This window comes from Thunnus maccoyii, chromosome 17 (genome assembly GCF_910596095.1).
Source record: "Thunnus maccoyii chromosome 17, fThuMac1.1, whole genome shotgun sequence".
In the NCBI taxonomy this organism is placed as follows: Eukaryota; Metazoa; Chordata; class Actinopteri; order Scombriformes; family Scombridae; genus Thunnus; species Thunnus maccoyii.
This window is the reverse complement of record NC_056549.1, coordinates 18,600,424-18,626,611: the sequence shown is the minus strand read 5'-3', so window position 1 is coordinate 18,626,611 and position 26,188 is coordinate 18,600,424. Positions and strand designations below refer to the sequence as shown.

At 41.5% G+C, this 26,188-nt stretch overlaps 2 protein-coding genes across 4 annotated transcripts in view; one reads left to right on the top strand and one right to left on the bottom strand.

The window, feature by feature from the left end:
• Positions 1-1,818: 1,818 nt before the first annotated feature.
• armc2 (armadillo repeat containing 2) lies at positions 1,819-22,281 on the top strand. Of its 2 annotated transcripts, none has more exons than XM_042390227.1 (18): positions 1,819-2,033; positions 2,954-3,177; positions 3,286-3,358; positions 3,707-3,872; positions 4,461-4,587; positions 7,347-7,414; positions 8,165-8,272; positions 9,314-9,498; positions 9,605-9,707; positions 9,873-10,087; positions 10,875-11,020; positions 12,241-12,340; positions 13,666-13,996; positions 15,729-15,851; positions 15,979-16,092; positions 16,479-16,611; positions 17,920-18,074; positions 18,318-22,281. In XM_042390227.1, exons 2-18 carry the CDS (start codon positions 2,960-2,962, stop codon positions 18,449-18,451), a joined length of 2,499 nt encoding a protein of 832 aa, XP_042246161.1. In that variant the 5' UTR covers positions 1,819-2,033; positions 2,954-2,959; the 3' UTR covers positions 18,452-22,281. The 2 variants fall into 2 exon arrangements, with proteins under 2 accessions (XP_042246161.1, XP_042246160.1); XM_042390226.1 differs by having other exon boundaries at positions 1,820-2,033; positions 2,874-3,177.
• Positions 20,645-26,188, bottom strand: part of sesn1 (sestrin 1) — a 56,593-nt gene continuing 51,049 nt past the window's right edge. The window contains exons 1-9 of one of the 2 annotated variants that reach the window (XM_042390229.1): positions 25,530-25,788; positions 24,635-24,700; positions 24,326-24,526; positions 24,025-24,207; positions 23,511-23,747; positions 23,024-23,278; positions 22,748-22,938; positions 22,499-22,643; positions 20,645-22,381 (exon numbers count right to left, since the gene is read on the bottom strand). In XM_042390229.1, the coding sequence (XP_042246163.1) occupies positions 22,295-22,381; positions 22,499-22,643; positions 22,748-22,938; positions 23,024-23,278; positions 23,511-23,747; positions 24,025-24,207; positions 24,326-24,526; positions 24,635-24,700; positions 25,530-25,676 (1,512 nt within the window). In that variant the 5' untranslated portion in view covers positions 25,677-25,788 and the 3' untranslated portion in view covers positions 20,645-22,294. Of the gene's footprint in view, positions 22,382-22,498; positions 22,644-22,747; positions 22,939-23,023; positions 23,279-23,510; positions 23,748-24,024; positions 24,208-24,325; positions 24,527-24,634; positions 24,701-25,529; positions 25,789-26,188 lie in introns of those variants that run through there. The other variant, XM_042390228.1, reaches the window with a different exon arrangement.

Here is a 26,188-nt window from a genome sequence, read left to right as displayed (position 1 = left end):
GGGGCAGTCAGCTACTGGTCTTTCATGGTGCACCCGGAGCAGGAACGTTGCATCAAAGACTAACTTGCCAGTGGACCACAACTAGAGAGTAAAACTCTCTCGCTGACGAACACAGCGTAAGTCTGGCGCCATTTTGTGTCCGCTCATTTTTTGAAACGTCATACTTTGTGCAGCAAAATGGTGGACAAATCCAAATGTCGAGCTTGCAACTCAAATTTCTTTAAATGATTTTGCTCAAACTAAATATTTAACATTTTGATATTGTAGAAAATCCTTGCTTACCTTGTTTATACTGCCAATATATGAGTGTAATTTATTTTTTTGTGACAAACTTGAGTATATCTCACATTTTCAGCCTGAATTTTGTCTGAGGTAAAACATTTTGTAACTTTTTAATAAAACTGAAACTAAGGCTACCTGTCTTTTACACTATTATAGGCTGTTATTGTTATATACATGTCATTCAGGGAGAACGGATATGTCAAGGGAACAAGATATCTGGCGTGCAGGATTATAGCGGATGACCTGGTGTGTCTGTAACATGAATGAGAGGAGAGGTGAAAGTAGGTTAAACCAGTGACCTCTGCCTCCCAACTACAGCACAATCATGATAACAACAACTACATTGACTAAAACTTGTTATATGAATGGTAAGGAAATAGTAGGATAAAAAGAGTGAACTTAATAAAGTGTACTGTAGTACAGCGAATGGGAATACACATGATAGACTGCGAAGTCATTTGTAGTCTCAATGCTTCAGTGTGTGGAAGATTTTTTAAGAGTTCAACACAGATGACTGTTACCAACATTTACACTACATCTTAAAATGCTCCTGAATAGCAATGTTATCTCAGGTAATCTCAGTCTCTTTCAGTGGAGCCATTTATTTCTTCTTTCATTGTGACACTGATTTGTGACTTTGGTTAACCAGCAGTATAAAATGTGGCAGTGTTTACCACACATAAGCATCTGCCATAGTCTATATAACGGTGCTTTAGTGGTAACTATAACCTGTGAAAGTTTATCTTAGAGTGTCTCCTATTTTTTTGTTGTTGTTGTTGTTTTTTACATTATACCAACTTATTTTACCAATATTTCTCACTGTAACAAGAAACTATAGCAAGATAATGTATATGCTGTTATAAAAAGAAAACTTTGTATAAAGAGAAATCCAATAAAAGCCTATGTGAATACATTGTGGCACATCAATATTAGAGAAATAGTGTGTGTGCATGTGTGTCTGTGTGGTTAGGGGGTGCATATGATCTATATTTGTTTTATTAATATTTTTTGTACTTTGTCATGAATTTTACTGATTAGTGAATTTTGTAGTGTGGGAGTGTGGGAAGCACACTGTAATGCATAAATCACAGTTTTGGGATTTTGTCATTTCAGTTAATTGGTAGTAAACTGATCTGAGTTTTGCAGTGTTACCATGGATGTTATTTCTATCAAGATTTTAGTGCCCACATAAGCTACTAGTTTATGTGAAATACCTATTACTTGGGCACAGGACCAGGACTTGTATCCATGCAGCCTTCCTCCAGATGGTAAAAGTTTTGCACAAAATACTGTTTGAACACTGCAGCTCACTGGAGAAACAATTCATCAATACTTTTACAACATTCATAAGATATTCCCTTTTCAGATTCAAATTGTTTCAATTGAGCTTCCTATAACTTAGTTGTCATTATATTTATCGGGACGGTTAAATACAAATTTAAAATACACAAACTTGATGAAAGTTACCTCGGTGTCCTCAATGTTGTGTGTATTTAGCTTTTCCTTCTTCACCATCACAACTGGGTGACGCGCGTCACTGTGTCGCGCGAGACGTTCAGTTAGTGAAGCTCGTGCACGTCCCATCCCCGCTCTAGCTTCCGGCAAGCTCGAAAACTTCAGTTTTCAGCTAATTTCAGGTGTCGTGATTTTTGTTTTGTCTTGTTTTGTTTTGTTTGCGGGAGGCCGACTTTAAAGTTTGGAGTGATAGCCGTCAGGACTATCAGCCACAGAGGATTTTAACGGGGTTAACGGTAAGTTGTCGAGTTTTCTTCACCATCCGTTAAGTGGATATTCACTCACATACGTCGGTTACTGTGTCTCATCGCCTCTCCATTTGCTCATATAAAAGTTAAGAGCACTCTCTACAGAAAATATGTTTTCAGTTTCTCTTACGGGAGATAATAAACAGTTCAGCTTGACTTCCTGGGTGTTAAAATGGTTATTTTATTCCTTGGGTTTGTTGTCTAAACTACCACAGCGACATTGGGTTACCATGGAGACGGCTCGTGAATGCGCAGAAGGGCCTCTCAGAAGGGCTTCTTATTCAGTCATCAGCCAAATGCAGCGCTTGTCAATATTTGTATTGAAATCCAAAGAGGCACCAAGCATTATTAGCAAAAAAGAAACTGACTGTGATACAGTCTGACTCATTTTGAAATCAGGAACTGTGTATGTTTCCAGTAGATGAAAAAAAAATTGTCTTGCCATGCTGTATAAAACCCCCCTATCAAAGTATATCTAATTTTATATCACAATATTGATATATTTTGATATAATTATGATCGTGACCTAGACATGAAAGTTTTTGGTTAACCCCACTAATTAAATAGCTGATAAATCCGTAGTATTTCATCACATTGATGTAAAAATCCCAAATTGCCATAAAGCAGTTCTATTTATTGCATTTGCAACATTGCCAATGTAATGGCCAAATATACCTGGTTGACATAGTCTATTTCGGTTGTCTCGGGTATATATCATCATATCATCCATCTCCATTGCAACCTCAGAAACATTTTACACTTACTATTCATTTTCTGTTGTGGCATTATCCTAATTTTTTTTTTTTATTTCTGACTGTTTCCCATCAGTGATACACCCTGTAACCACTTGAATAATGAAATCAAACCACTGAAGTCATTTACAGACTGTATTGGCTAATGTCACATAGGCCTAAATGGCCTCCATGGAGAGGAAGCACGAGATTTGCAGTCCGTTCATCCCGCAACGCAATGCTTTGAGGAAGACAAGTGCAGAAATAGTCAGTGAAGCCAGACAATCCCTGCGAGTTCAATCCACCCAGCGACCGTTTACTCCCAGAGATGGACAAAGGCAACTTTTTGGGAAGAGTTATGTTCGCACAGACTGTGACAACAGACCTCCATCAACTTTCAGGTTAGTCACAAACTCCACCTAACTGTCTTTCAGATTGTCAGGTTATGAAATCAATTACATGTCACATGTAACCTGTAGAAATAATTAGCCTTTTTTTTCACTTTACAGCCTTCATGCACAAAATTTTGATGCTCCTGACTCCAGGCCAGGTTCAGGGACTCACCTCTCTCCTCTGGACCATGTAAGTTCCTTAACACACACATCTATGTATGGCATTTAGTATTTCACACTCAAATTATGATGTATTAGTAAGCTCAGATAAATATTTGCATCTTCTAATGTATTGAGTATTACCATGAAAACTGAAAAATAGGATAAGGAGTATACACGCCTTTGTATGCCAGCTAAGAATCAGCACTGGTGTTCTTATATCTTATCCGGTTTTAGTAAATGGGATTATAATGTTAATATATGAGATTAAAAATATGAATCACTGAATAACCATAATTATGGGATCTCTTTGTGGACATAAGTCTTTTCATTGGTGAATTCAAGCTCTGGCTGTTAATGTATGTTTGTGCTGTGACAGAAGCCAAAGTTTCCAGTCCCCTGCGATGCTGAGGATCCATTAAAGGCCTTTCCCAAACCCCCCACCGACCCACTGGAAGTGAAGAGGGGCCTGGCAGGGGCACGGACCCGCCTCCTCAGGGCTGGCTCTCTCACCACGTTGCCTCCTGTAGAGGGACACACAGATGGTAAGGAAGGACAAAATATTGCTGCAAGTTTGGATTCAGGAAGAAAAGATCAAGGAAAATGTGTTTAGTTACTGAATTTATAACACATAGCAGCCTATCATCTGTGTTAAGCTCATAATAAAACGCCAGTAACAGAAGGTATTAGAGAGTACATTTGTTAAGCAGGTAGAGAAAAAAAAACTAACACACCATTTATTTCGGCCGTTGCATCGCTGTAAATCTTCTGTGCCGGCAGTAGTGCTAGTGCAGTTTTCTCAAAGGGAAATGAATGGAGCCATTCACATGCTGACATTACACCTGATTTACATTGCCTGTGGTCGGGCTAAGTGAAAAACGTAATTTACTGCTGCTGTTTTGAGTGGAAAATGACTACTCTCTCTCTCAAACCTTCGCTTGCAAAACTGCTCTACTATTTAGAGCAATAAAAAAAGATGATGAGGATGTTGAAAAGCATTGACTGAATTCGAGTCGATGACCGGTACAATTTGATGCTTGTTCTTTAAGCCACTGAAAGAAGTAGAAACATTACAGCAGTACTCAGCAGCAGCTTGTAAACAACCTCTTGCCACATCCTTTCTACGTGTTTAGTGAAAGGCAGATTAAACTCAGACCCTGGACAAAAGCAGCTGTCAGCTAAAGGACTCGCTACTACAGACCACACGGAGGTCCGCAGGGGTCCCCACAAACCTGGCCCACGCAGAACAGCAAGTGAAAGGTATGCTTTCTATTCCTGTATTTGACTTGTGTGATCTGTCCTTCTGTGTCCTCTGCCCTCCCCCACCTCCCCCTGCTCCCTCTATTTGACCAAAGTGACAGTCCTACAATGAGTTGTAGATTTATTGGCAGACAAAGGTTGCAGTGGTAGCCATTACTAGATTGTGTGTTGATTGTGTGTCACATTTTTGCCTTTCACTAAATGCACAGCCTTGCATTTCTGACACTCTTAGCATTGCCACCGCATTTCTGATTCAAAGAGTTTCTAAAGTCCTTTTGTGTTTCTGTTTTGGATCATAACTTATCCAGACTACTGATAAGTTAAGAGAAAAGTAAAACAGGAAATGCCTAAGTTATAATGATATCATTATGATGGTTAATCTTTTGTTTTGCCCTTAAAGGCCCTATGCCTGATCCAAATGTAAGAAACAGGACCTCCTGCCTTAAAAAGATGTAGATGCAGCTACAACCAATGACAGCTAAATATATGACGTCAGTTAGACCAGCAATGGTCTCACTAACTAATAGATAGAACAAATTCTTCAACTTGAGACACTCGACCCCATTTTAAGCCGTCATATACTTTACTGTACACTATATCTTTGTCACAGTTAAATCCAGCTTCTTGGCAAGCTTCATTCCCAGTGAAACAGCCTCTATCTGTCATTACTATCATGTGTCAGCTTTTACACCTTCACAGTGCAGAGAGGCTAAAAGCTCTTTTTTCTGCCGACCTCATCAGCTGTGTGTCAGCACGAGGGACATAACTCTGGGCGTGAGGTCGGGGGCTGTCGTTACAATCCATCCGCCTATCGATTGGGTGGGGCAGCTGGGGCTGTAGAGGGGGGACCGACCATAAAACACTTTTACAGGAAATCTGGGCTATTGCCCGCAGCACACCCTCCTTGCCTCCTCCCTCACAAGTCAAGTTAACACGCAATGTTTGTATAACTTGTTGCTGACAAAGGCTTCCCAAGAGATCAGATTGTGGTCAATTTATGTTTAAAGAGGATAAGCTTAAAGACTTCCCGTTCTTGATTAGTGTTAGGTCAGAGTTTTTGAAGAACTGTTCTTTAGTGTTGCTTTGGACTACTTTAAAGACACATTAGACAGAGACGGAGTGAAAATCACAGAGATAGTCAAGCCAGAAGTACACTAACTGCAAGTGGAAATAGACACAGAATGACAGATTAATATGATGAGTTGGATGAGATATAAAGATAGGGGAGATTAGACATCCACTAGGTTCTTTTTCTCCAATAAGCCGGAGCTTTATAGCTCCAAATGGCTCTCTATTAGATTTGGGTGCCCATCTGGGCAAGGCTGGCAGCAGCGTGTGTTGTGACTGCAGTGCACTGGCCAGGCCTAAGACAGGGATGAGGTCATGTCTCAGAGAATGCAGTATCACACAAAGAGGCCTTATTATCAGGCTCTTAATCCTATCATACAGAGCCAAAGCCCCCTCTCTGACATTCACTGCAACATGCCTCGGCCAACACTCGCTGCTGCACATGTCCTGTGTGCCAGCTTATGCCAAACACTAAATCTCAATCAAAGTGAAAGTACACTCTACTGTATAGTACACAAACATCCACATATATTAATGCTAGTTTGTTCGTGATTATTTATACACAAATATGTACCCAAAGCTGAAAACAAGAAAAGATTCTTAACTAGTGTCATAAAGCACTTTCAGATGATGCTCTACTGAGAACAAAACACAGTATTTGGGGCCATTTTCCATCTCATACCTGTCAGCAAGATCATGAAATAAAGCTCACCAGAGTGTAGTAACTCGAAGAAATATTCCGTCCCAACAGTCAACCTTTTGTATCAATGTCACTGCAGAAGTTCAAGACGATCTTTTACAGCACTGATTATACTTCTCCATAATATGAGAGTAAAAGTTTGATGTGAATGAGATTTAGGAAGTAAATCTAGCAGCGATTGTGGTGATTAGGATGATTCAACATGCTCCTTGTTTATCTTTTTTTTATCTTTATTTTCTTAGCTGGCAGAATTTATTCTAGCATTGAGTCATTCTCTTTGTCAGTGGGTGGAATAGTGCAGAGTTGACAGTGACATGCACGAGAGTAAGATGCAGCAGTGAGATGAGGGCAAGCCGCAGCACATAGAAAAGCATGACACAGGGCGTGTTTTTGGGAGCACTTTACGGTTACTGCACAGAGGTGGTAAGACTGGAGACAGCTCACAGTGACAAAGCATGAACAGCTTTAACCAGACTGCCCACAAAACTGAGATCTTAGTTCCTGTCTGTTGGGGACTGCAGTTTGTGATGCACAGTGGCACACACAGTCACGTGGTCATAAGAGTTGACACACATACAAAAACTTACAAGTAGTCACGCACCAACAGAGGGACACACACGTATCTGCGTAAACACTGAGCTATATGCACAAACACACATAAAACAGTGAAACCAGCACCTGCACATAAGACTAAACCTCTGCTGCAACAGGGACACCTAGTGGCACTTAAATAAAATACACATACAGCTTAGTTCACAGAACAGTAAGTCAGCAACTTTCCATGACAATGTGCTCTTGGACACAGCAATTCATTATTTAAATTTTTATTTAATTCTTCAGTTTAGGTTTTTGTCTCTTTTAATGTCTAAATAAGCAAAACCTCCCAAAGTCAATTAAATTTAACTAAACATGTCAGTTGTCACGTATGTCCCGTCTCGAAAATCTGATGTAACCAGCCTCTTTGTGTTTTTGTGTTTCTTTGTACCAACAGTAGAATACCACAGCCTGGTGTTGACTCAGGACTTAGACCCACAGAGTGCAGAGCAGGATGGAGAACAGGTTTGTCCAGATATAGTAAATGAACCTTTTTTCAAAGCATGGTGCATTTTGAATGTAGAAATGCATGTAGAAATTAAAGATGTTGCTAGAACTTTATGTGATGTGATTTACCACTCATCCACTCATCCATTTTACTTCAAATGTCACTTATTTTTTAAGATACCTAAAGCGAAACTGAAATCAACCTAAATATGGCAAAATAGAAGAGCTCTCTCTATAGTCCTGAACCCACAAATGTTTTTAACTACCTATATAGACACACCTCTCTCACTATAACCGAGCAAGCCTTGCTGAGTGACAGTTTGCAATTGGGGTGTTGTTGCTAAGGGCCTAATTTCCACCGTGAGAGGCAGCCAGCCAATAGCTGAGAGAACTGTTGGTTTGGGCAACCACAGTTTCCTGCATCACACCAAGCAAGGGGTATGCAAATATTCACCAAAAAAGTTGCATGGTGTGAACGAAAATTACAGACAGTTGTGTGCATATATATACATGTACACGTGTGCATCTCACACACACACACACACACACACACACACACACACACACACACACACACAGAGACTACTTCACATCAGCATAGAAACAAATCAGAGGAAACTGTGGATGGTGACCTTTCATTGTGGCATCAAACTTCCTGCTGTTTTATTTTAAGACAGTGAACTTGTGAACCATGCTTGCCGCTTATGTTCACTGTCTGTGTTTGGAGGTGGTAATTGGCTAACAGCAAATTCTCTTTGCACATTTCAGGGATGGGGAATGGAGACAACACCACAAGCACCGAGGAGGATGCAGAGTCACTGGTGTGGAATAATGCGATCGCTCCTCTTCTCCAACAGCTAGAGGCTGTGGCTGCAGGTAGTGTGGGCTGTGCAATACGGAAATCCAATGAAAGTGCAAACACATGACATACATTAACCTTGGCCAGATTCATACAGTTGACCCAAAGAGTGTATAGTTCCTGTCACCTACTCCACTCACAACATCACTTTTCAAAGTTACATTCTTCCTTTTGGGTTGAGGAATGTATCTAAAGCTAATCTAAAATTCTTTATTAGAGCAAGTGTCACATTTCTCTGTTTCTTAGTACATTTCACTTTAAACCAACAGTCTGGTGAATATATTTTTAGTGCTGCCAGATAGTCATGCATGAAGAAAAAGCACTGTCATTTCAACCACAACAGAAAGGCAAACAAAATAGTGTTATGTTTGGCATCCATACAGAGTTGTCTTAGCCTGAAACTGCAGTCTGGCAGCCATGAAATGAAATCTATGGCTGTAAATATTTTAACACTCTACAAATTTAATGGAAAATTCATTTGAAAGATAAATATTAAATATTTATTGTACCAAGTGCCTTCTGGCTCATGCATAAAACACCTTTCAGATTCAGTGGGAAATTGCAGTGAAGTGTCGAGTGTGAGACTGCGGCCAACCTTTTTTAGAAATGGCCAAACCCTGTTATTTATGCAAGGAAAACATTTATTTTACCTCAAAAACAAGGAAAGACTCCACCCTCTCTCTTCCTCTGCGTCAAGATTGTAGCTGCCTGTTGCAGAATTGTTCCCCTGCATTTGACCAGTGAAAAGTCAAAGCTTCTTAGAAAAGGGGAGGGGGGAATGTTATTTTACTGCTAACCAATGTATTATTGATGGTGAGGATTTCACCTCAAGTTCCTCAAGCAAATAATAAATGTACACCATGCAGGAGTGCCTTAGCATAATATATGCACATACCAAAACATACACACGATTCATCTGTATTTATGTAGATGCAAACTTGCCAACACACACACATGAGTGTTTTCATTTTGGGATGTTTGCTTTCTCTGTGCATGTTTGACATGTAGCCCTGAACTTAACTTTCTTTTTTGCAATATCTGCTTTCCTGTGATGCCAGGCAGCTCTGAGGACTCGATGGACCGTCTGTGTGATTTGTGCGACGGTCTCCATGGCACCTTGGCAGAAGCGGACATGCTCGGCCGACGCTGTAAGAGGCGGTCTGGGATACTGCGAACACTGTTCCGCCTCATCGACCTCAACTCTGCACAACTCAACCTGCACATCACCAAGCTCTGCCTTGCCGTGAGTCGTCTGTGTGTATGTGTGAATGTGTGTGTCAGTATGTCTGCTGCTAAGTCTCTACCACAAGGCCAGTTGTGTGAAGTTTTTTTTGCATTTTTCTCTCCAGCTGTGTGTCAGTGGAAACAACCTGTTAAACATCTGTAAGCTTATCTTCAAGATCGGCCGCAGTGAAAACAACGACATCCTCTTCCAGAACAACTCTATCATAGGTGAACACTATTCTAGGTCAGGATGATCTAGCTCAGTGGTTTCCTATACTGCACCAATTCTTATGTTCTGCAATATAGTTCTTTGAAGGTACTTTTTTTTTTTTTATTAACCAATGTACACCATATGGAGGTTAACTGCGGATGTTAAATTTTCTCTACGTCTAGACTCATTGCTGGGCGTGCTGAGCAGTGAGGATGTGTCTGCATCTGGAGAAGCTCTGCTGTACTGCGTGGGTACTCTGAAATTTCTCTCTGGAAACAGTGTAATCCTCAGACTCCTGCTGGACAAGAACTGTCTTGGTGTGGCTCAGAAACTCATCCAGAGACTCTGCTTAGTTGAAGACACCTACTTCACTATAGCAGGACACATCCTTGTACAGGTGTGTCATAGACTCAACACTGCTGTGAAGGGTTGGATTATTAGGTATACTTTTTAAATGTTTATTGCGAGTCATTTCATATTTGGTGGACCTCGACCTCCTGAACTTCTAAGAAGGAGAAATGCCAACTCCTGCCCATAAAGCAATACACATACTTTTTCATCAGCATGGCTATTTTAGCAAAATCAACTAAAGTCAATATAAAGGAACAAAATGTCAGATATTCTTTTTCTGTGTTTGTTGGCAGATGTGAATTTTCCCACTATTAACACAAAAATGTGTTTGTTTATGTCTGGTATATAAGCTTCTCCAAGAGCATAATGTTCTCTACTGGCCTGGCCACTTCAGTCCAGAACACACCCTGCTTCACTCGACCGAAAATGATTGCTGCTCACCACAGAAGTTGGCCCAAGCCAACATCTTGAGCCAACGCTTCATTTGATATCTAACACAACTCATTATGCTGTTAGAGGAGGGAAATAAGCAGACCATGACTTTCCAGAACTTTCAGTGCTGCCGTGTGTTGTAAATTACTGTTTCCCTATTGTGATAGAATGATTTATGTCCATGCTCAATAGTTTCGTGGGCTCTGCTGTATGACGTCCTGTACAGGCCAGCAGCCAACCTTAATGAGCACGTGACTGACATTGTGCGGTAGCCACAATAGCAGCAACTTTGACACGCAATACTGGCCTAAATACAGACACTTAAAGTACTATGTCTATGTGTACACACTGTTCTTTGCTAACCCACACTCTGACCCTTCTCTCTCTCTTTTTGTTCCTAGCTGACAGCGACTCTTAGGAACCTCGCTGATCACCCTGATTCCCGTCCACTATTCGTCTCCTTTTCTATTCTATCAGAGCTCTGTCTGGTGCTGCGTCATCATCACAAAGACCAAGACATATGCACCAACATTTCCAGAATATACAGGTAGGACACATGCGCTTCATCTACTGTTATATTTCACACATATGTCACAGAATCGTCTTTGTGTGTCTATTGTGTCTATTTTGGATAATTTATCCCATATTTCTTCCATTTCCTCTCCTCAGCTCACTAATGTAAACCATCATAGCCTGACCTGAATCAAAACAGGCCATCATTCTGCATCAGTTACTCTCTTCTAAATCTCCTCCATTCCTTTTTTGTTATGGATGTGGTTATACATCTGTTTTTGTGTCTATATCAATATAAAAAACACTCACGATAGTTTCATTAGCAGTCATTAGAGCTTTTCATATACAAGGGTTGAACGTAAAAAATACACGAAAGTTACCACATGTACAAGTTCTGTAACGATCCTTGGTCTATGAAAAAACCCACTTCCTGTACAGTTGGCTACTTGAACGCACTTCCTGTACAGTTGGCTACTTGAACGGGCTTACCGAAATCATACTCATGCTTATTCAGACGGATATACACTACACAAATAGGTCTTTAGGCCTTTAAGGTGCTTTTAAGCCTCTAGCTAACAAAATGCTGCACTGGCAACAGTTTACAAAAAGTATCTCCAAGGATAGACAAATCTGAAGTAATTGTGACTCATACTGTATATAATTCTAGCAAGAAATACACAAACAATACAAGTTTTGAAGGCAAAGTATTATATTCTATACAGAGCAGATGAAAGTAAACACTGTGCTCGAAGTCATCTGGACTTTTATGAAACCAGGTACCAGCAGCATCCAGCCTCATCACATAACTGATGACTCATCATTCTTACTTCAGACTAAATGTGCTGGAATAGGTGCCAGCGAAACCCTTGACTTTCAGGCACTTTGGTTCCCAAGACCAGGTATCCAAGCCCTCTTTGAATCCACCTCTTCACTTTCTCTCCCCAGCTCTCAAGCCTCCTACTCTGTCACTAGTTCCTCATCAATGTGTGAGGGATTAGATAGAACATTTTAGTGCTCGATTTGTAATAAAATGTGTTTCTCCAAAGCTAAGGCATTTTACTAGGGTTTAGTGCTAATAAAGCTAACAATATCTAAATTTCTTGTCCATGCAATGAAAGCATTAAATCTAGATCCCAGCCTGGACCTACTTATGAATTAGCAGTGTTGATTTAGTATCTCCATATTTAGTCAGCATAGTGGAGCAGTCTTGAGTTGAATGGTCGCTGGTATTTGTTTGTCCCTTCTCTTCCTCAGTAAACTCTCCTCTTACTCTGAGTGCCGCCTCGCTCTGGCCCAGACCCCCGGCTGTTACCAACTATTTTTAGAACTGCTGAGCAAACATCACCAAAAACAGGTGAGTGCACGAGCCCCCTCTGTGTGTTTGTGTGCTTGAGCGTGTGTGTATTAGGGAGAAGCGAAGACGAGCTTTTCCAGTGTTCACGATGTGACTCCGCTAAGCATGTTTACCTTCAGATCAAGTTGTTTATGCACCTCAAGTCCAAGCACAGTTACAGAACATTGTGTTCATCTGCGCGTATCGTCCATCTCTCTCTGCTCAGCTATGTGTGTATGTTTTGACATTTAATCATCCAAGGAGAGGCTGAGTAAGCCCAGAGAAGTGGAGGAGGGAGGGAGGAAAAGAAGAAAAAAATAAAGCTGAGCTTTTTTTTTTTTTTTTTGGCATTTATGCCTTTATTAGATAGTTGGCAGTGAAGAGGCGGACCGGAAACATGGGGAGAGAGAGATGAGTATGACATGCAACAAAGGTCCATGGCTGGAATCAAACCAGGGGGGTTGCAGTTATGTGGCATGCATAGTAACCATTCGGCTATCAGGGCACTGCAAGCTGAGCTTTACTAGTAGTGAGGTGATGTGGAGGTGGAGGGGATAAAAAAGGGGTTGGACTTTGGCAATCAGTTATGACTGACATGTGTTCTAAATCACACAGGGAATAAACACATACCCGGGCCTACAAACACAAACAAACACACACTGGACAACAAGACAAGGAATGAGCACCATGTCCTGGGACAGCCCATCCTGTCCTCATAGTGAGAGATGAATGTGTTCTTAGCTCACCTGCTTTTCATGTAATTTACTAAGTGGAGTCAGGATACAAGTGTGACGTACAGGCTTTTTTCTCAGTGAGTGTGTGATAACTTGTTGAAAAGACTGAAAACACATCTACGCAGGTACTAATTCTCGAAGGTGAATTTGTGACACAGACAGCAGTGCTTCTTGACAGGGCAGGCTGACTGTGCTGCAGGTGAATCTAAAATATAGTAGTCTCATATTAGTAATAATGTTATGTAATCTTAATGTGGACCACTTGTCATTTTGTAATCAGCAACAATCAACCTCCTTATCAACAATAAAGTCCTGTACTGTAAATTAAATGTGTGTGTAACAAATATGCACACAGGAAATAGTACAAAGCTCAGATCATAGTATGTCATGTGTAACTTCCTTAGTTTTATAACCAGCTCTGATTGAATTAAATGTAGAAGTGGATGAGTTGACACTGTTTGAACTTTACCCAGTGCAGTCTGACCTCTCAGCCACATTTGTAACACAATCAAGTGTCTCAGCAAATTTACTGTCAGTTTGCATTGATTCAGAAACTGTTGTTAAATAGTGACGATGTTTGACAGATGCTAATTAACAACTGCTCTCTCACAGGACCTTGTCGTGCGCCTCCTTTTCACCCTGGGGAACCTCACAGCCAAAAGCAACGAGGCACGGCAGCAGCTCTTTCAATGCAAAGGCTGTGTGGACACACTCCTCCAGCTGTACGACAGTTACCAGCAAAGAAATGACTCACCACGCGCAACCTCACATAAAGGCCCCCTCTCCCTCAGCAAGTCTACCGCCACGTCGGTGAGCGTGCAGGAGGATGAGGACGTGCTGGTGAAGCTGGTCAGGGTGCTGGCGAACATGTGCATCCATCCAGCTGTAGGTCCAGCTCTGGCCAACAACACAGTCTGCATTCAGCTGCTGATGGAGACACTTGGTGAGCAGAGACCAGGAGCTTACTGAGACAAGAAGTTAGAATATAAGATAAAATCAGTAGCAGACCACAGCTGTAACACTCTTAGATTTGTGCAGTGTGCAAAACTCAAGTTCTGAGTTCTGATGAAATTAAAAATAACTGTTTAGTATATTGTACAGTAAGTAACCACTTCCCTTATGCTGGGAACACGAAGAACAAAACACACTCCTCATTTGTCTGTTCATTCCATCACTCGCTTTCCTCTCAGTACTTTCTGTTCGATACACAGCACATCCTCTTTTGGTTTACCTGTTGTTGTTTTTTTTTTTTGTTTTTTTTTTTTTAAGTCTGACAGAGCGAAGCGCTTCACTGCAAGAGCAGGATGTTCTGTCACATCTCACAGTCGACTTGGTTTGTGTGTGTGAAATTCTCCCATGTGGTTAGATGGTTTCAGGACAGGTTGAACACTGATACACAGGTGGGTGTGAAACTCTCGATTTCTCTGCTGCCTGCCTCCTACACTTCGCTTCATGGCAGATGGGAGAGAGAATTAAACATATAAAAAAAGAGGTCAAACTAGTGAAAAAATGAGAAAATCTTATAATATAGAGTGGGGAGCCCCAGAGTAAGATGGGAAGTAAATTAAATAACTGAAGACAGAGGAAGAAATCACAGTAGAGGATGAAAGAGCAAGCCTGGCTGATTGATGTCCTGTTTTGATGAAGTTCATGACAGGCCGCACTGCTTTACATTACAGAGCTTTGAGTTTGTGTGTGTGTGTGTGTGTGTGTGTGTGTGTGTGTGTGTATGTGGGTGTGGAGGAGGGCACAGCAAAGCGGCATTTCCAGTCAGAACCAGAAACAAAATTCAGTGTGACACAGGCGCCGGTTGACAGTGCAACCGCAATATCCGCGATTTATGACCGAGCACACGACATCTGCTGCTATATCAGGAACAGACTTTTTTTCCAAGCCTCTCACAGTGTCACGGCTGGTTGGATTGGGTCACATTGACCTTTGTATGTTGGCTCATGATCAAACTGACTGCATCAGGCCAAAATTAACCACAGATAACAGCTACTTTTGTGATAATCTCACAGTGTCACATCAGTGTGGCCAAGCTGTAATATGCAAAAGAGGCTGAATACTCGAGTGTTCACGGTATTTTTGCATTTATCAAAAAAACCTGTACATCTGCTCTGCACCCTTAAAATATGAAAACCAACATCTGTATAATGAGTGCCAGCCACTTTACAAAATCCATATCTCAGTTGTTCAAGGAATATTAATCTACTTTTACATTATCTGCCCTCATTCATCAACATAAAATGAAGCAATGCTTTCATCTGGTTAGTCATTATCGTTGTAAGAGCAGTTAACAGTGCACATATGTTGAGCTCTCTGTTAATTCAATCATTCTTTGCAAAGTTCCAATTATAATAATTCACATTATGTTGATACTAGTCACCACTATGAGCATCACTTCAAATAAATGAACAGTGAGCATCAATATTTCAGGAGCATTAAGGCCTGTTCCTGTCCACCGTGCAGTGTGGATGCTCCCTCTGTTGGCTGCATTATACAGGAAGATTTTTTTTATGGATAGAAGACAAATATCTGCTTCGAGGTCTCTAAAAAAAAAATCATCTTTAATTGTGGCGCTCCTACTTATGATTTCCTTTCTGATTCTTGGTTGTGGGTTTGTGTGTGTGTGTGTGTGTGTGTCTATATTTGTTTATGTGTGGGTGAAACAGAACTGAGGTCTGTGCACGAGAGCGAGGAGCTGCTGATAAACGTGGCTGCCACCATCAACAACCTGTCCTTTTACCAGGAAGAAAGCGAAGCGCTCAGACACGGTCGACTCATCATCGCCAAGTGTAAGAGTGAAAGACTGAGATGAATGTAGAAATAAAGAAAAAAAAAAGGATGAGTGTTGACAGTTATCTTCCTGCTTCTCTCTCTCTCTCTCTCTCTCTCTCTGCTCACTTGTTCTTTTTACTTCAGTGATGTTGAAGTTGGTGCTCAGCTCCAGTATGGATGCCATGCTTGAGGCCACCCGTGTCTACGGAAACTTGTCACAGTCCAAGGATGTGCGGGACTTTATTATGCAAAACAAAGGTTTATGATGAACACAAACACATACAGTCATGCATAACAATCACTCCAACGTGGGATTACCTCATGTTTTGTTTGAGCTGTATTGTTTTACTCTTGCAAGAAAAGTTTGGAGGAAATACATTTTAAAAAGCTCATTTAAAGATGCATAAATTGTATCATCTAAGCATGTAACACAACAGAAAACTGAGCACTTAGACACAGAACACCCTGTACAGTATGCACCTCTTTATACTGTCGTGTCATGTTTAGGCTGGACTTATCTGCAAGGCCAGCTACAGTCAGTATAAACATGCCATCTGACGGGTGATAGCAACCCTCTTATCTTTGCCCTGCTTTGTCCTCGTCCACTCCCTCACTCCGTCATCTTTTTCTGCTCTTTCCCTTAGTGCACCAGTTTGTGGTGACGCTGCTGGACTCAAAAAGCACTGAAATGTGTTTTTCAGCCTGCGGGGTCCTCACCAACCTGGCTCTGGACCCTCCCAACCGGGTCAGCCTCTCACTAGAGGGGGCTGCTCCCAAGTAAGGACAAATGCACTCAAGAGATTTTATTTGTATGGAATGTTTGTGTGTGCGTGTACATATATATGTATACTGTATCTGACAGATGATTCACAAACTTTCCACTGAATATTAGCAAAAGGTGATGAAAAAGTAGGTCTACTGTGCCTGGATCAATAATATTGGGATAAAAATATATCAAAATATGTGCAATACAGTTTAGAGCATATTTGTATTAATAAAAATATCAATAAAGATTTGAACATAGTTATTTTATTCTACATTTGCCGGGAGAGGATTAGCTTAGCTTAGCATACAGACTGGGAGCAAGTGGAAACAACTAGCCCTGTCCAAAAATAACAAAATCTGCGTACCAGCACCTCTAAAGCTCACTAATATGTTATTCAAAAACGAAAAGACTATTTGTGTTTTTATGGCGGATTATGTGGGAGACTATTATCTTTGGACAGAGCCAAGCTAGCTGTTCTCCCCTGTTTCTAGTCTTTATGCTAAGCTAAGCTAAGCTAACCTCTATTTAGCAGATATAAGAGTTACATCAATCTTCTAACAACAACAATCTTCTAACTTCTACATCAATCTAACTCTCAGCAAGAAAATAAATGAGCATATTTCTCAAGCTATTCGAACTATTCCAACTGAGCGAAAGCTTCCTGAGTTTTTGGCAAAGGCAGTATCCTCCTTGCAACAGGGAGTAAACAGGTTTTGTTGGGGGGAAATGTGGTCCTCACTGTGACTAACACAAGCACAAAAACACTATTTTTATTTATTTATTTATTAATTTTAGGGACTTTTTCCTTATTCAACTCAGGGTCTAAGAACAGAGGATGTTGTATTGCTGTACAGATTGTGATTTGTGATATATTTGTCTCAACCATGCTGTTATTTGTTACATAAGTTATGCTGATTTGTCAGTTTAAAATTAATTTGTAAACACTTGGAAACATTCAGTGGAACAACTTGTGTGGATTTCTTTCCTGTCTGACGCATCTAACTTCCAATTTGATCATCACTTGAATAACAAATTCTTATTTTACCTTAACACACACACACACACACACACACACACACACACACACACACACACACACACACACACACACACACAGACACACACACACACACAGAGTCTTTTTTCAGATGTACATCCAACGAAGTGGAGCTAATACCCACAAACCTGCCGGTCATGTGAATCCCTCCCCCCCCAGTCATATGATGTGTTTCCGTGTGTGTGTGTGTTTGTGGGTGTGTGTGTGTGTGTGTGTGTGTGTGTGTGTGTGTGTGTGTGTGTGTGTGTGTGTGTGTGACCAGGCTGGCAGACTGTCTGAAAGACTTCGGAGCAGGTGACTGGCAGCTGGCAGGCCAGGTCTGTCAGGCCTTGTGGAACATAGTCGGCGGCTGCTCAGAGAAGCTGCTGGACACAGAGCAGAGAGAGTCACTGCTAGAGATCCTCACTGCATACTCAGGTCGGTTCAGAGTGTTATTACTAATCCTTACATAACAAGGGAGGGAGACATGCTGGAAAGAACATGCTTTTACTCACATCAGTGGCCCTCTGGGGGAAGGGAGGAACACATGCATGTTCACACAATCACAAACATAATACGTCTGGTGCTGTCTGAACCTGTCACTGAAAGTGTTGAAAATAAACCTGAAACCTCACACTGCACCCTCTCACATCCGTCCACTTTTTTCAATTCATTCCTTAGATGAAGAATATGCTCTGAAGTGGACTCAAAACGAAGATGTGAGGGACTTCCACAGGGCATGCTGGGAGCTAGAGTTCCTCCCTATAGCTCAAAAACTGATAAAGACTCTCCAGCCTCCAGACCTGACAGCCTGACACTCTGGGACATCGAGTTAAGAGTTTCATGTTGTCATAGAAACCGTAGGCTTTAGAAAAAAGAACAACTGTCTTGAGTATCTCATAAAAAGCTAAAATCCATCCTTTGAGTATCAAACACTCACCTCCTGAGTTTTAAATACTTAATTACTTAATTAGTTAATTCAAGCTGACTACAGATACTGTTCTTCATGAAGATCGAGGAGCCGCATCTGGGTTAAGTGTTTGATACTCAAAAGATACAGACAGGTGAAAAATTAAAGAAAAAACCTGGAAAAAATGATGTAAATCATATACACTAGGCTTTCACAGCCAGCAGATCTCAACCAAATAAACACTGATGTTTGAATGTGTTAGAAAGCATCATCATCAAACTTTCAATAAGGGAATATCTTTTGGAAGAACGGTGTTCATCCCTCCAGTAGAGTTCAGAGACTTGCAGAATCTATGCTAAGCAGCAGTGAAGCTAACAGCTGATAGAGGTAATTATGCAAAATGTTAGGAGCAGACTGAATCTTTAAAACTGCATCTAATGATTATAAACTACATTACCAGATCCTTTTTTTCAGTTGTGTATATGTATACAGATATTTGCATTTTCTTCTTAATTTTCCTTAATTTATTTTTCATCCTTCATGTTCCTTTCTTTGCCTTAATTTCTGAGTATCTTTAAATGTACAGGGATAATTTAAGTCAAGCTCTTTGCACATTCATATAACAGACTTGATCTGTTTTGTAAGTAGACTGTGTTGTAAAGGTGTTTTTATGATAATGTAGTCTTGAAAACAGATGACTAACATGGAATTTACCTCATAAACAAATCTTTTATTGTATGTGGGTTGTGTGACATTGCAACTTGTACATAATAAAGCACAGCAGAAGAAAGCAGGGAAACATTTTGCTTCTCAAAGCCTTTTTATTATTACACAGATATGGGGCCAGGCAGTGCTTACATGTTACACCAAGTAGCCTAAAGTACAGCATTTCAAAATCACATCGTTATTACATCGAAACAAATCAGAAACGGCACTTAATGTAAAAACCCCCGGTGTCAATTCCCCCAGCTTCCGCACAATAGTGACCTTAAAACAACCACAAGACAAGCCAATGTTTCAAAAAAAACCTAAACAGCTGATAACAAACATTGTTCTCTACAAAGAATTTCTCAGGTTGATATGAAAGACAGTTGGCTGGCTGATATCGAGGTTGCTTAAGAAAAGTTTCCTATTCCATAAATTGTCAGGGAAAGCCGCTGAAATGTGAGGGGATAACACTGAGTTTCTGCTGGTGATTGTGTGTTGACAGACAGGCCTCTGAGGCCTTGACGGGAAACACCCTGAAGTTCAGACAGATTACCAGCTTCATCAGGGAAGTGAGGGATTTTTTCCAGTGAGGTGTAACGTGGGGTCAAACAAGTAAGAGGTAAGGTGTCTTACTATGAATCAGCCTTATCTCAGTCCAAATGTCGGTCAGGTGCAAAGTGTTTTCCCGACAAGGAGAAAACTTTGACCTCGACTGTACCATAGGAGCAGGGATTGTTACCTGGTTCCCAGTGAGTCACACAGTTCTCAAGCTTATTACGGTAAAATAAAATTCACGAGTCAAGTCTCTGGACCGTACTGATGACAAACTGAACTATTCCCCTGAGTTCAGCTTAATGTTGACGTCAGCTTCAAAGAGCTAAGTATACTTTGGAGCATAAGATGTTAAAATAACACCCCATGTCTTTTCATGAGTCATCGTTTGCATAACAGCACTTAAATATGCTTACTAATTAGCATGGACTGTTAGATTTCCTATATTTGTGCAACTGAACAGTGGAGGTGAGCTGATTGTGACGCTGATTGTGCTGTGAGTGTTTGATTCCTGAATTGTGAAGGCCTTTCCATGACTCATACAATCTCTTTGATGAAGCAATGAAATCAAATCGTTTAGGAGAAAACTACGAATGATACACAACAATTCAATATCATAGTTTATTTTTTTCATCTTTTTCATATATTTTCATATAAAAAAAGTGTCAGTAACTGACATCAGTCAGAAGTTTGAAAAAAAATACCTCCACTTCCTCTCAAACCACTTCCAAATGTACCATTCTTTTATCATCATCATCACCCTCCTCCACCTCACTCATTCATCTGTCCAATTCTCTCAATCCACCCTCAGAAGAATGCAGTACTTTACTCGTTTTAGTAAACAAAAAAAAAAAAAAAAAAAAAAGGCAGAGGATTCACACCTCTGTTCAAAAAAAGCTGCTTTTGCACTGGTTAGACTTCCCCAGCAGGGAAATAAGCACAGCTACAACCTTTTGCGTTCGACAGCTATCGACCGCAGTCGGCCCTGTTCAGGCCAGCACGGTCCCCTAGCAATGGGAACACGGCAGCCCGGAAAGAGTCTCTGCTCACCAAAGAGCACTTCTTATATGTTTTATAGAGAAAACAGAAGAGGTATTCATTTACTGGTAAAATTCACAATCCAAAGCTTCGAAAGTGTTAGGGCGACCAGGCAGCTGGGATAAGCGGAAGACAAGATAGGTGTGGTTAGGGCAACCGGAAGCAAATCCCTCCTGGAAAACCTGGTTTCTAACTTTCTTTTTGATTAGCTTTTTTTTCTTTTTTCCCATTACCAGAAAAATAAAGACATCATCATCATCATCATCAAAACAACAAATGATAAACAGTTATCTCACAATAACAGAGCTACAGCAGAAGCAAGAAGTCTTTCCTTCAAAGTGCCTCGCTATCTTTTTTTTTTTTTTTTGACACATGAAATTCAAAAGACGTACTTTTTTTTTCTTTCCGTCATTTCTGTGAAACACACGCAAACATCCACTTCTCAGTCATCATGAACACAACAGACTCATCCACACATGTACAGTCAAACTCAAAAAGGGCTCAGTGTTCTTTGAGTTTCTTTCCACACCTCTGGTTTTCACACACTCCTTGGATTAGCTTACATTGACATTTGAGATTTGGGAAGGGGGTAAAGGAGTACAGGACAAGAGGGAGGGGAGGGGTAATGCAGTGGATTTCTAATGGATAGGGGTTTAAAAGGGGTATGATGGGGTTTGGGAGGGTGATTTTGGGATCAATATGACCCCGCTGAATACAATATGGGAGCAGCAGCATCAGCACGTATACACACTGTGCTGGATAGTTCAGGCACACGTAAAAACACCGCCCAAAATAATGCTTCCATCTCCAGTTACCACTAACAGCAACCACATCGACAACAACATCCACTTCTCTTGATACAAAAATGAAATAAAAAGATATTAAAGAAACTAAACAAAACAGTGACGACAGAATCAAAGTGCAGACTGTTTCAGGCTGCACAGCTTTTATGGGGGATTTTTTTTTTCTATGGGTCTTCACTCTACCAGGAGATGGAAGAGATTGACAACCAATGTGTCGCACGCTGGAATACTGAAACGTCGTCCTGGATGCCTCCGGTGTCAGCGCTCCGGCCCGGCACAAACCACCCCCCTCAGGAGAAGCAGGAGTCTGTTCCAGGCTGCCCTCTCTTGGTCAGTTTTGGCACTGCAGGCAACACGAACTGAGTTTGTGTATCCACTTGTTGTTTGAGATGACTTTGCTTCAACAGTTCTTTTCTCTCTTTCACTCTTTTTTTTTCTTGCTTTCATTTTGTTCTGATCCTCTTCTCAGCGTCCATCCAACACCGGGACAAGCGTCATCACAACCCAAGGCTTTTCACATCTCTTCCATATTTTTGTTGAATTCCCCCCCTTTGATTTTTTTTTTCCTTGAAGTGTCCCATAATGAGCAACAACACTGACAGTAAAAAGACAACTATAAAAAAAAAAAAAAAAACGCCAAAAGCACTTCATGTCATGTAGCGGGTGATCGCTCTCAGAGCGTATAACAGTTCTGCCTGCATTCGCGCTTCCATAAGAAGCAGATTAACGTGGACCTGCAGGAGACAAGAGAGAGAAAAGAGAGTCATTAAACACTGTACATTAGTTAACCGATTTAAAAAAAAAAAAAAAAAAAAAAAAAAAAAAAAGAATCTTCAGGATCAGGATCTCACCTTCTCGGAGTGCTGAAACTGCCTCCAGAAACTCTCATACATTCGTTTGGTGGTCTTCTCAGGACTACACACCATGGTCTTGATATAGATCTTAAAGCTACGGTCCAGCAGCTGGTTTATCTCTCCGTAATCGTAGTCATCATACCTGAAGAATGCAAAGAAAAACAATGTTAGGAACACCGAATGACACAATGCCGACTGAGTATAGCGGACACTGCAAAATTAAAGTCACATTATCCAGCGACTGACCTGATGCCGAACATGCAATGGATGTAGTTCCAGATGGCCCTGCGCAGCATGCTGGTGTCCACATCCTTGTGTGTTGCCATGGTGTTGTAGGTCAGGTTGTAGGCCATTTGGAACTTCTCGTCCAGCATCTGCCCGACGTCAGGATACAGTCTGTTGACCAGAGAGAAGCCGTGGTCCTCCCAGCTGTAGTCCTGGAGACATTACAAACAACAAGTTAATGACCATCCTCATCGTATAAAGTCTGCACTCACTTCATAAACTGTATCTGATCTCTACCTGTACTCTGAAGGTGGGCACGTGCTCGCCCCTCCTGGAGAAGTCCTTGTAGCCGTAGCTGGGGTCCTCAAAGTGTCGGGAGATGTCTCTGGAGGGGACGCACTCCTCGTCCTCCGCTGTGACCACCAACATACTCTCCGTCTTCTCCCTCTCAAAGCGAGTGGCCATCTCCTCTTGGCTGGCCTCTTCGTCGTCACGGCACTCCTGCAGCTGCTTCATGCGCTCCATCAGCACCTCCACCTCGCCACACATCTCCTGTGGATCAACAGAGCACATCCACGGTTAGGAAAGGGAGTCATAGAAAAGCACAAATCACAGTTTTGTGGTCTAATCTCCATCGGCCAAAAGAGGAATATGAGACATCTTCGCTCAGCTGCTACCAATTTCTCAGCATTTTAGGATTATTCCTGCTGCTTGGAATTAAGTTTCACATGCTGGTAAGAAAACCTTCACTCTCTCTCAATTTCATCTCTCTGCACACACTCACATGGTCGCCAAGTGGATCGTCGTGGTGATTAGCGTGACCGTTGCCGTTGGCAATGTCACAGACGCAGTACTGGCTGAGGGAGGGAGGTCTGAAAGTGTGTCCGCCGTCGCAGTGGATCTCGGGCATGATACCGCAGCCGAAGGTGAACGAGGCGAGGGAGTGGTAGTGTGTGAGGAGGACCACGGCGTGAATGAGCTCTGCCAGTGACCAGCTGTGTTCCTCGGCCTTCAGAAGGCACTGGAAAAAATAACAAAAAAACTTTAGACTCTTGGTAAGAGAAGCCAAATAATGACTTCAATATCAGCGACGTTTAAGGAGGTGGGAAAATATGTTTTTAGTCTTCTAGTCCAATTTATTGTCTCCTTTTGTTTTCAAGTCTCAACCCCCATCACCCTTCAGCTCTGCTTCGCTACACCTTCCAAGTTATACAGCTGCAGCCCCTACCCATGATCTCAGCCTGTTACATAAGACCTAATGTCCAAATCCACCCTCCAGATCATGCCCGTCCCCTCACCTCGATGTGTTCCTTGGTGAGGAGCCAGGGTCGGTGGGCCAAGATTTTGTTGAGCTCGCCGAGCTGCTGCAGCTTCTGCGGGGCTTTGTCCAGGCCGTTGAGCCACTTCGGATCTCCCCCGACCTGGAGGAAGTCGTTCACGTGCAGGTTGACCAAATAGGAACACTGGTGTCTAGCTGCCGCCTGCAGCATCAGAGGGAAAAAAAGAAAAAAAGAGCGTTAACCACAAGATACTTCAGAATTTGACATAAATAGAGAAATGGATTTGATTTGAATTCACGGAGGATGAACGTGACTGTACCATGATGCCGATGTAGTGTCGGTAGTGCAAAGACAAGGGTCCATCCATCTGCAGCAGGTAGTGCTGCGTCCGCAGAAAACTCTCCAGGTACTGCGGGTGGAAGCCCATGACTAGGGAAATGTTGTCAAGGCGACCGAGGGCTGCAAATGCATCCTCAAATATCGACTGTGTCCTGGCGTCCACTTTACTGACGTGAAGAATCTAACAGAAAAAAATGATCAAAAAAATGCAAAAAAAAAAAATCAACTTCATATTTGTAACAGAGATAAAAGTGTTAAATATTTAGCAGAATCGCAGTCTGTGTCGTACCTCTTTTTCAGGGATAAATCTGCTTGGTCCGTTACCTAGAGGTCTTGGTATTCTCACTCCCAAGTCCTACAAAACAAAAAGAGAGAAAAACATGCACTTTTAATACGAAAGGAAAACAGAGAGGCTTCACGGTTTGCTTTCGACCATCACTTCTCATTTCTACTGTCACTGTGTTGCGTCACCAATATAAAGAAATCAGAGTTGCTTTGTTTGTCATCAGTAAACCTGACGGATTCTTATTCGCTAAGGTAAAAGAAAGAAAAAGGAAAAGGAAAAAAAATAAGAAAATTACAATACAAATGCAATTTGTGTTTTTCTCTGCTGGACTTTGCAGTTTCACAGTAAACTTGTGTATTATTCCATGATTAAAACCTCTCACTGTCACAGTTAAGGAGTAAACCAAACACACACACACACACACAGGGCGACCCTATGTCATGATGCAAAATAAAGACACGATAGAAACCTTAACATTGACTCTACTTTGTCCTGTAACTTTCAGCTGCTTGTCGAGACATGTCTACCAGCGGACACTGAGGGGCTTTCTGCGCACAATGAATGAATGACCAGGAAATGTAAATTATTCAAAAATGACACTGGCTTAAAAACATGCCCTTAAATATGACTTTAACGTATCGACTTCTTTAAAACTGAAAATTAAGAAAGGAATAAAACGCAGAAACGTTTTCTTCTCCGATGACCACAAACTCTTCTCTGTCGTAAACAAGCCCGGACAAAAGACTGCACTGCAGCTTATTTACTCAAAGGAAAAAAGGTCGCCTGAAAACTTAAATAAGGTGACACGATTTTCAGAATAAAAACAGATTGAATCCTCAAATTTCGCGCATTTTGAACGACTGTTATTCGCTCCTGAAGGTTTTTTTCTTTCTCTTACCTTTTTGCTTAGCCGTTCACAATGGGTACATATCTTTAACAGGTCTGTCACTGCAAAAGAATTATTTTCCACGTTTTCAGCCGGTGCGACCGCGTGCCTCATCTCGTGTCCTCGCTGCACTTTAATTATTTCAGGGGAATAAAACATTTAAAACGTATGCTGGATGGCTGTTTCCTCCTCTCTTTGTTCCTTGAGGCACTGGGTAAAGTGCTCAGTAGTCAGCTGTTGCAGCCCTACAGCAGAATACCGTCCTCTCTCGCTCATACATTCGGTAAATAAGACGAGCCTCGCTTGATTGACGTGCCCAGCGGCCAATCAGGTGGCGAAAACAGCCTCCCCGCAGCCAATAGCGGCGGGAGGAGCAGGTAGGGCGGCGCTAAGCGTGAGGAGAGAGGGGGGTCCTAAACGTGAGCTGAAAGAACAATCCCCCTTAAGGAAAACATCATCACTTCTCTCTCCTTCTTTTGTTCCCTGCTGCCGTTTATCATGATTGAATTTACTGTTATGCATTGCACTCTGTATGCTAAATAATGACAGCAATCGATTCAAGGTGATTGCTGATTGATTTTCGTCTCCAATCAGCCTAATCAATACTTAAATCAATTATTTAATATGGAGTGACAAGTATAGGAGAAATAGTTTTCTCCACCACAGTTAGA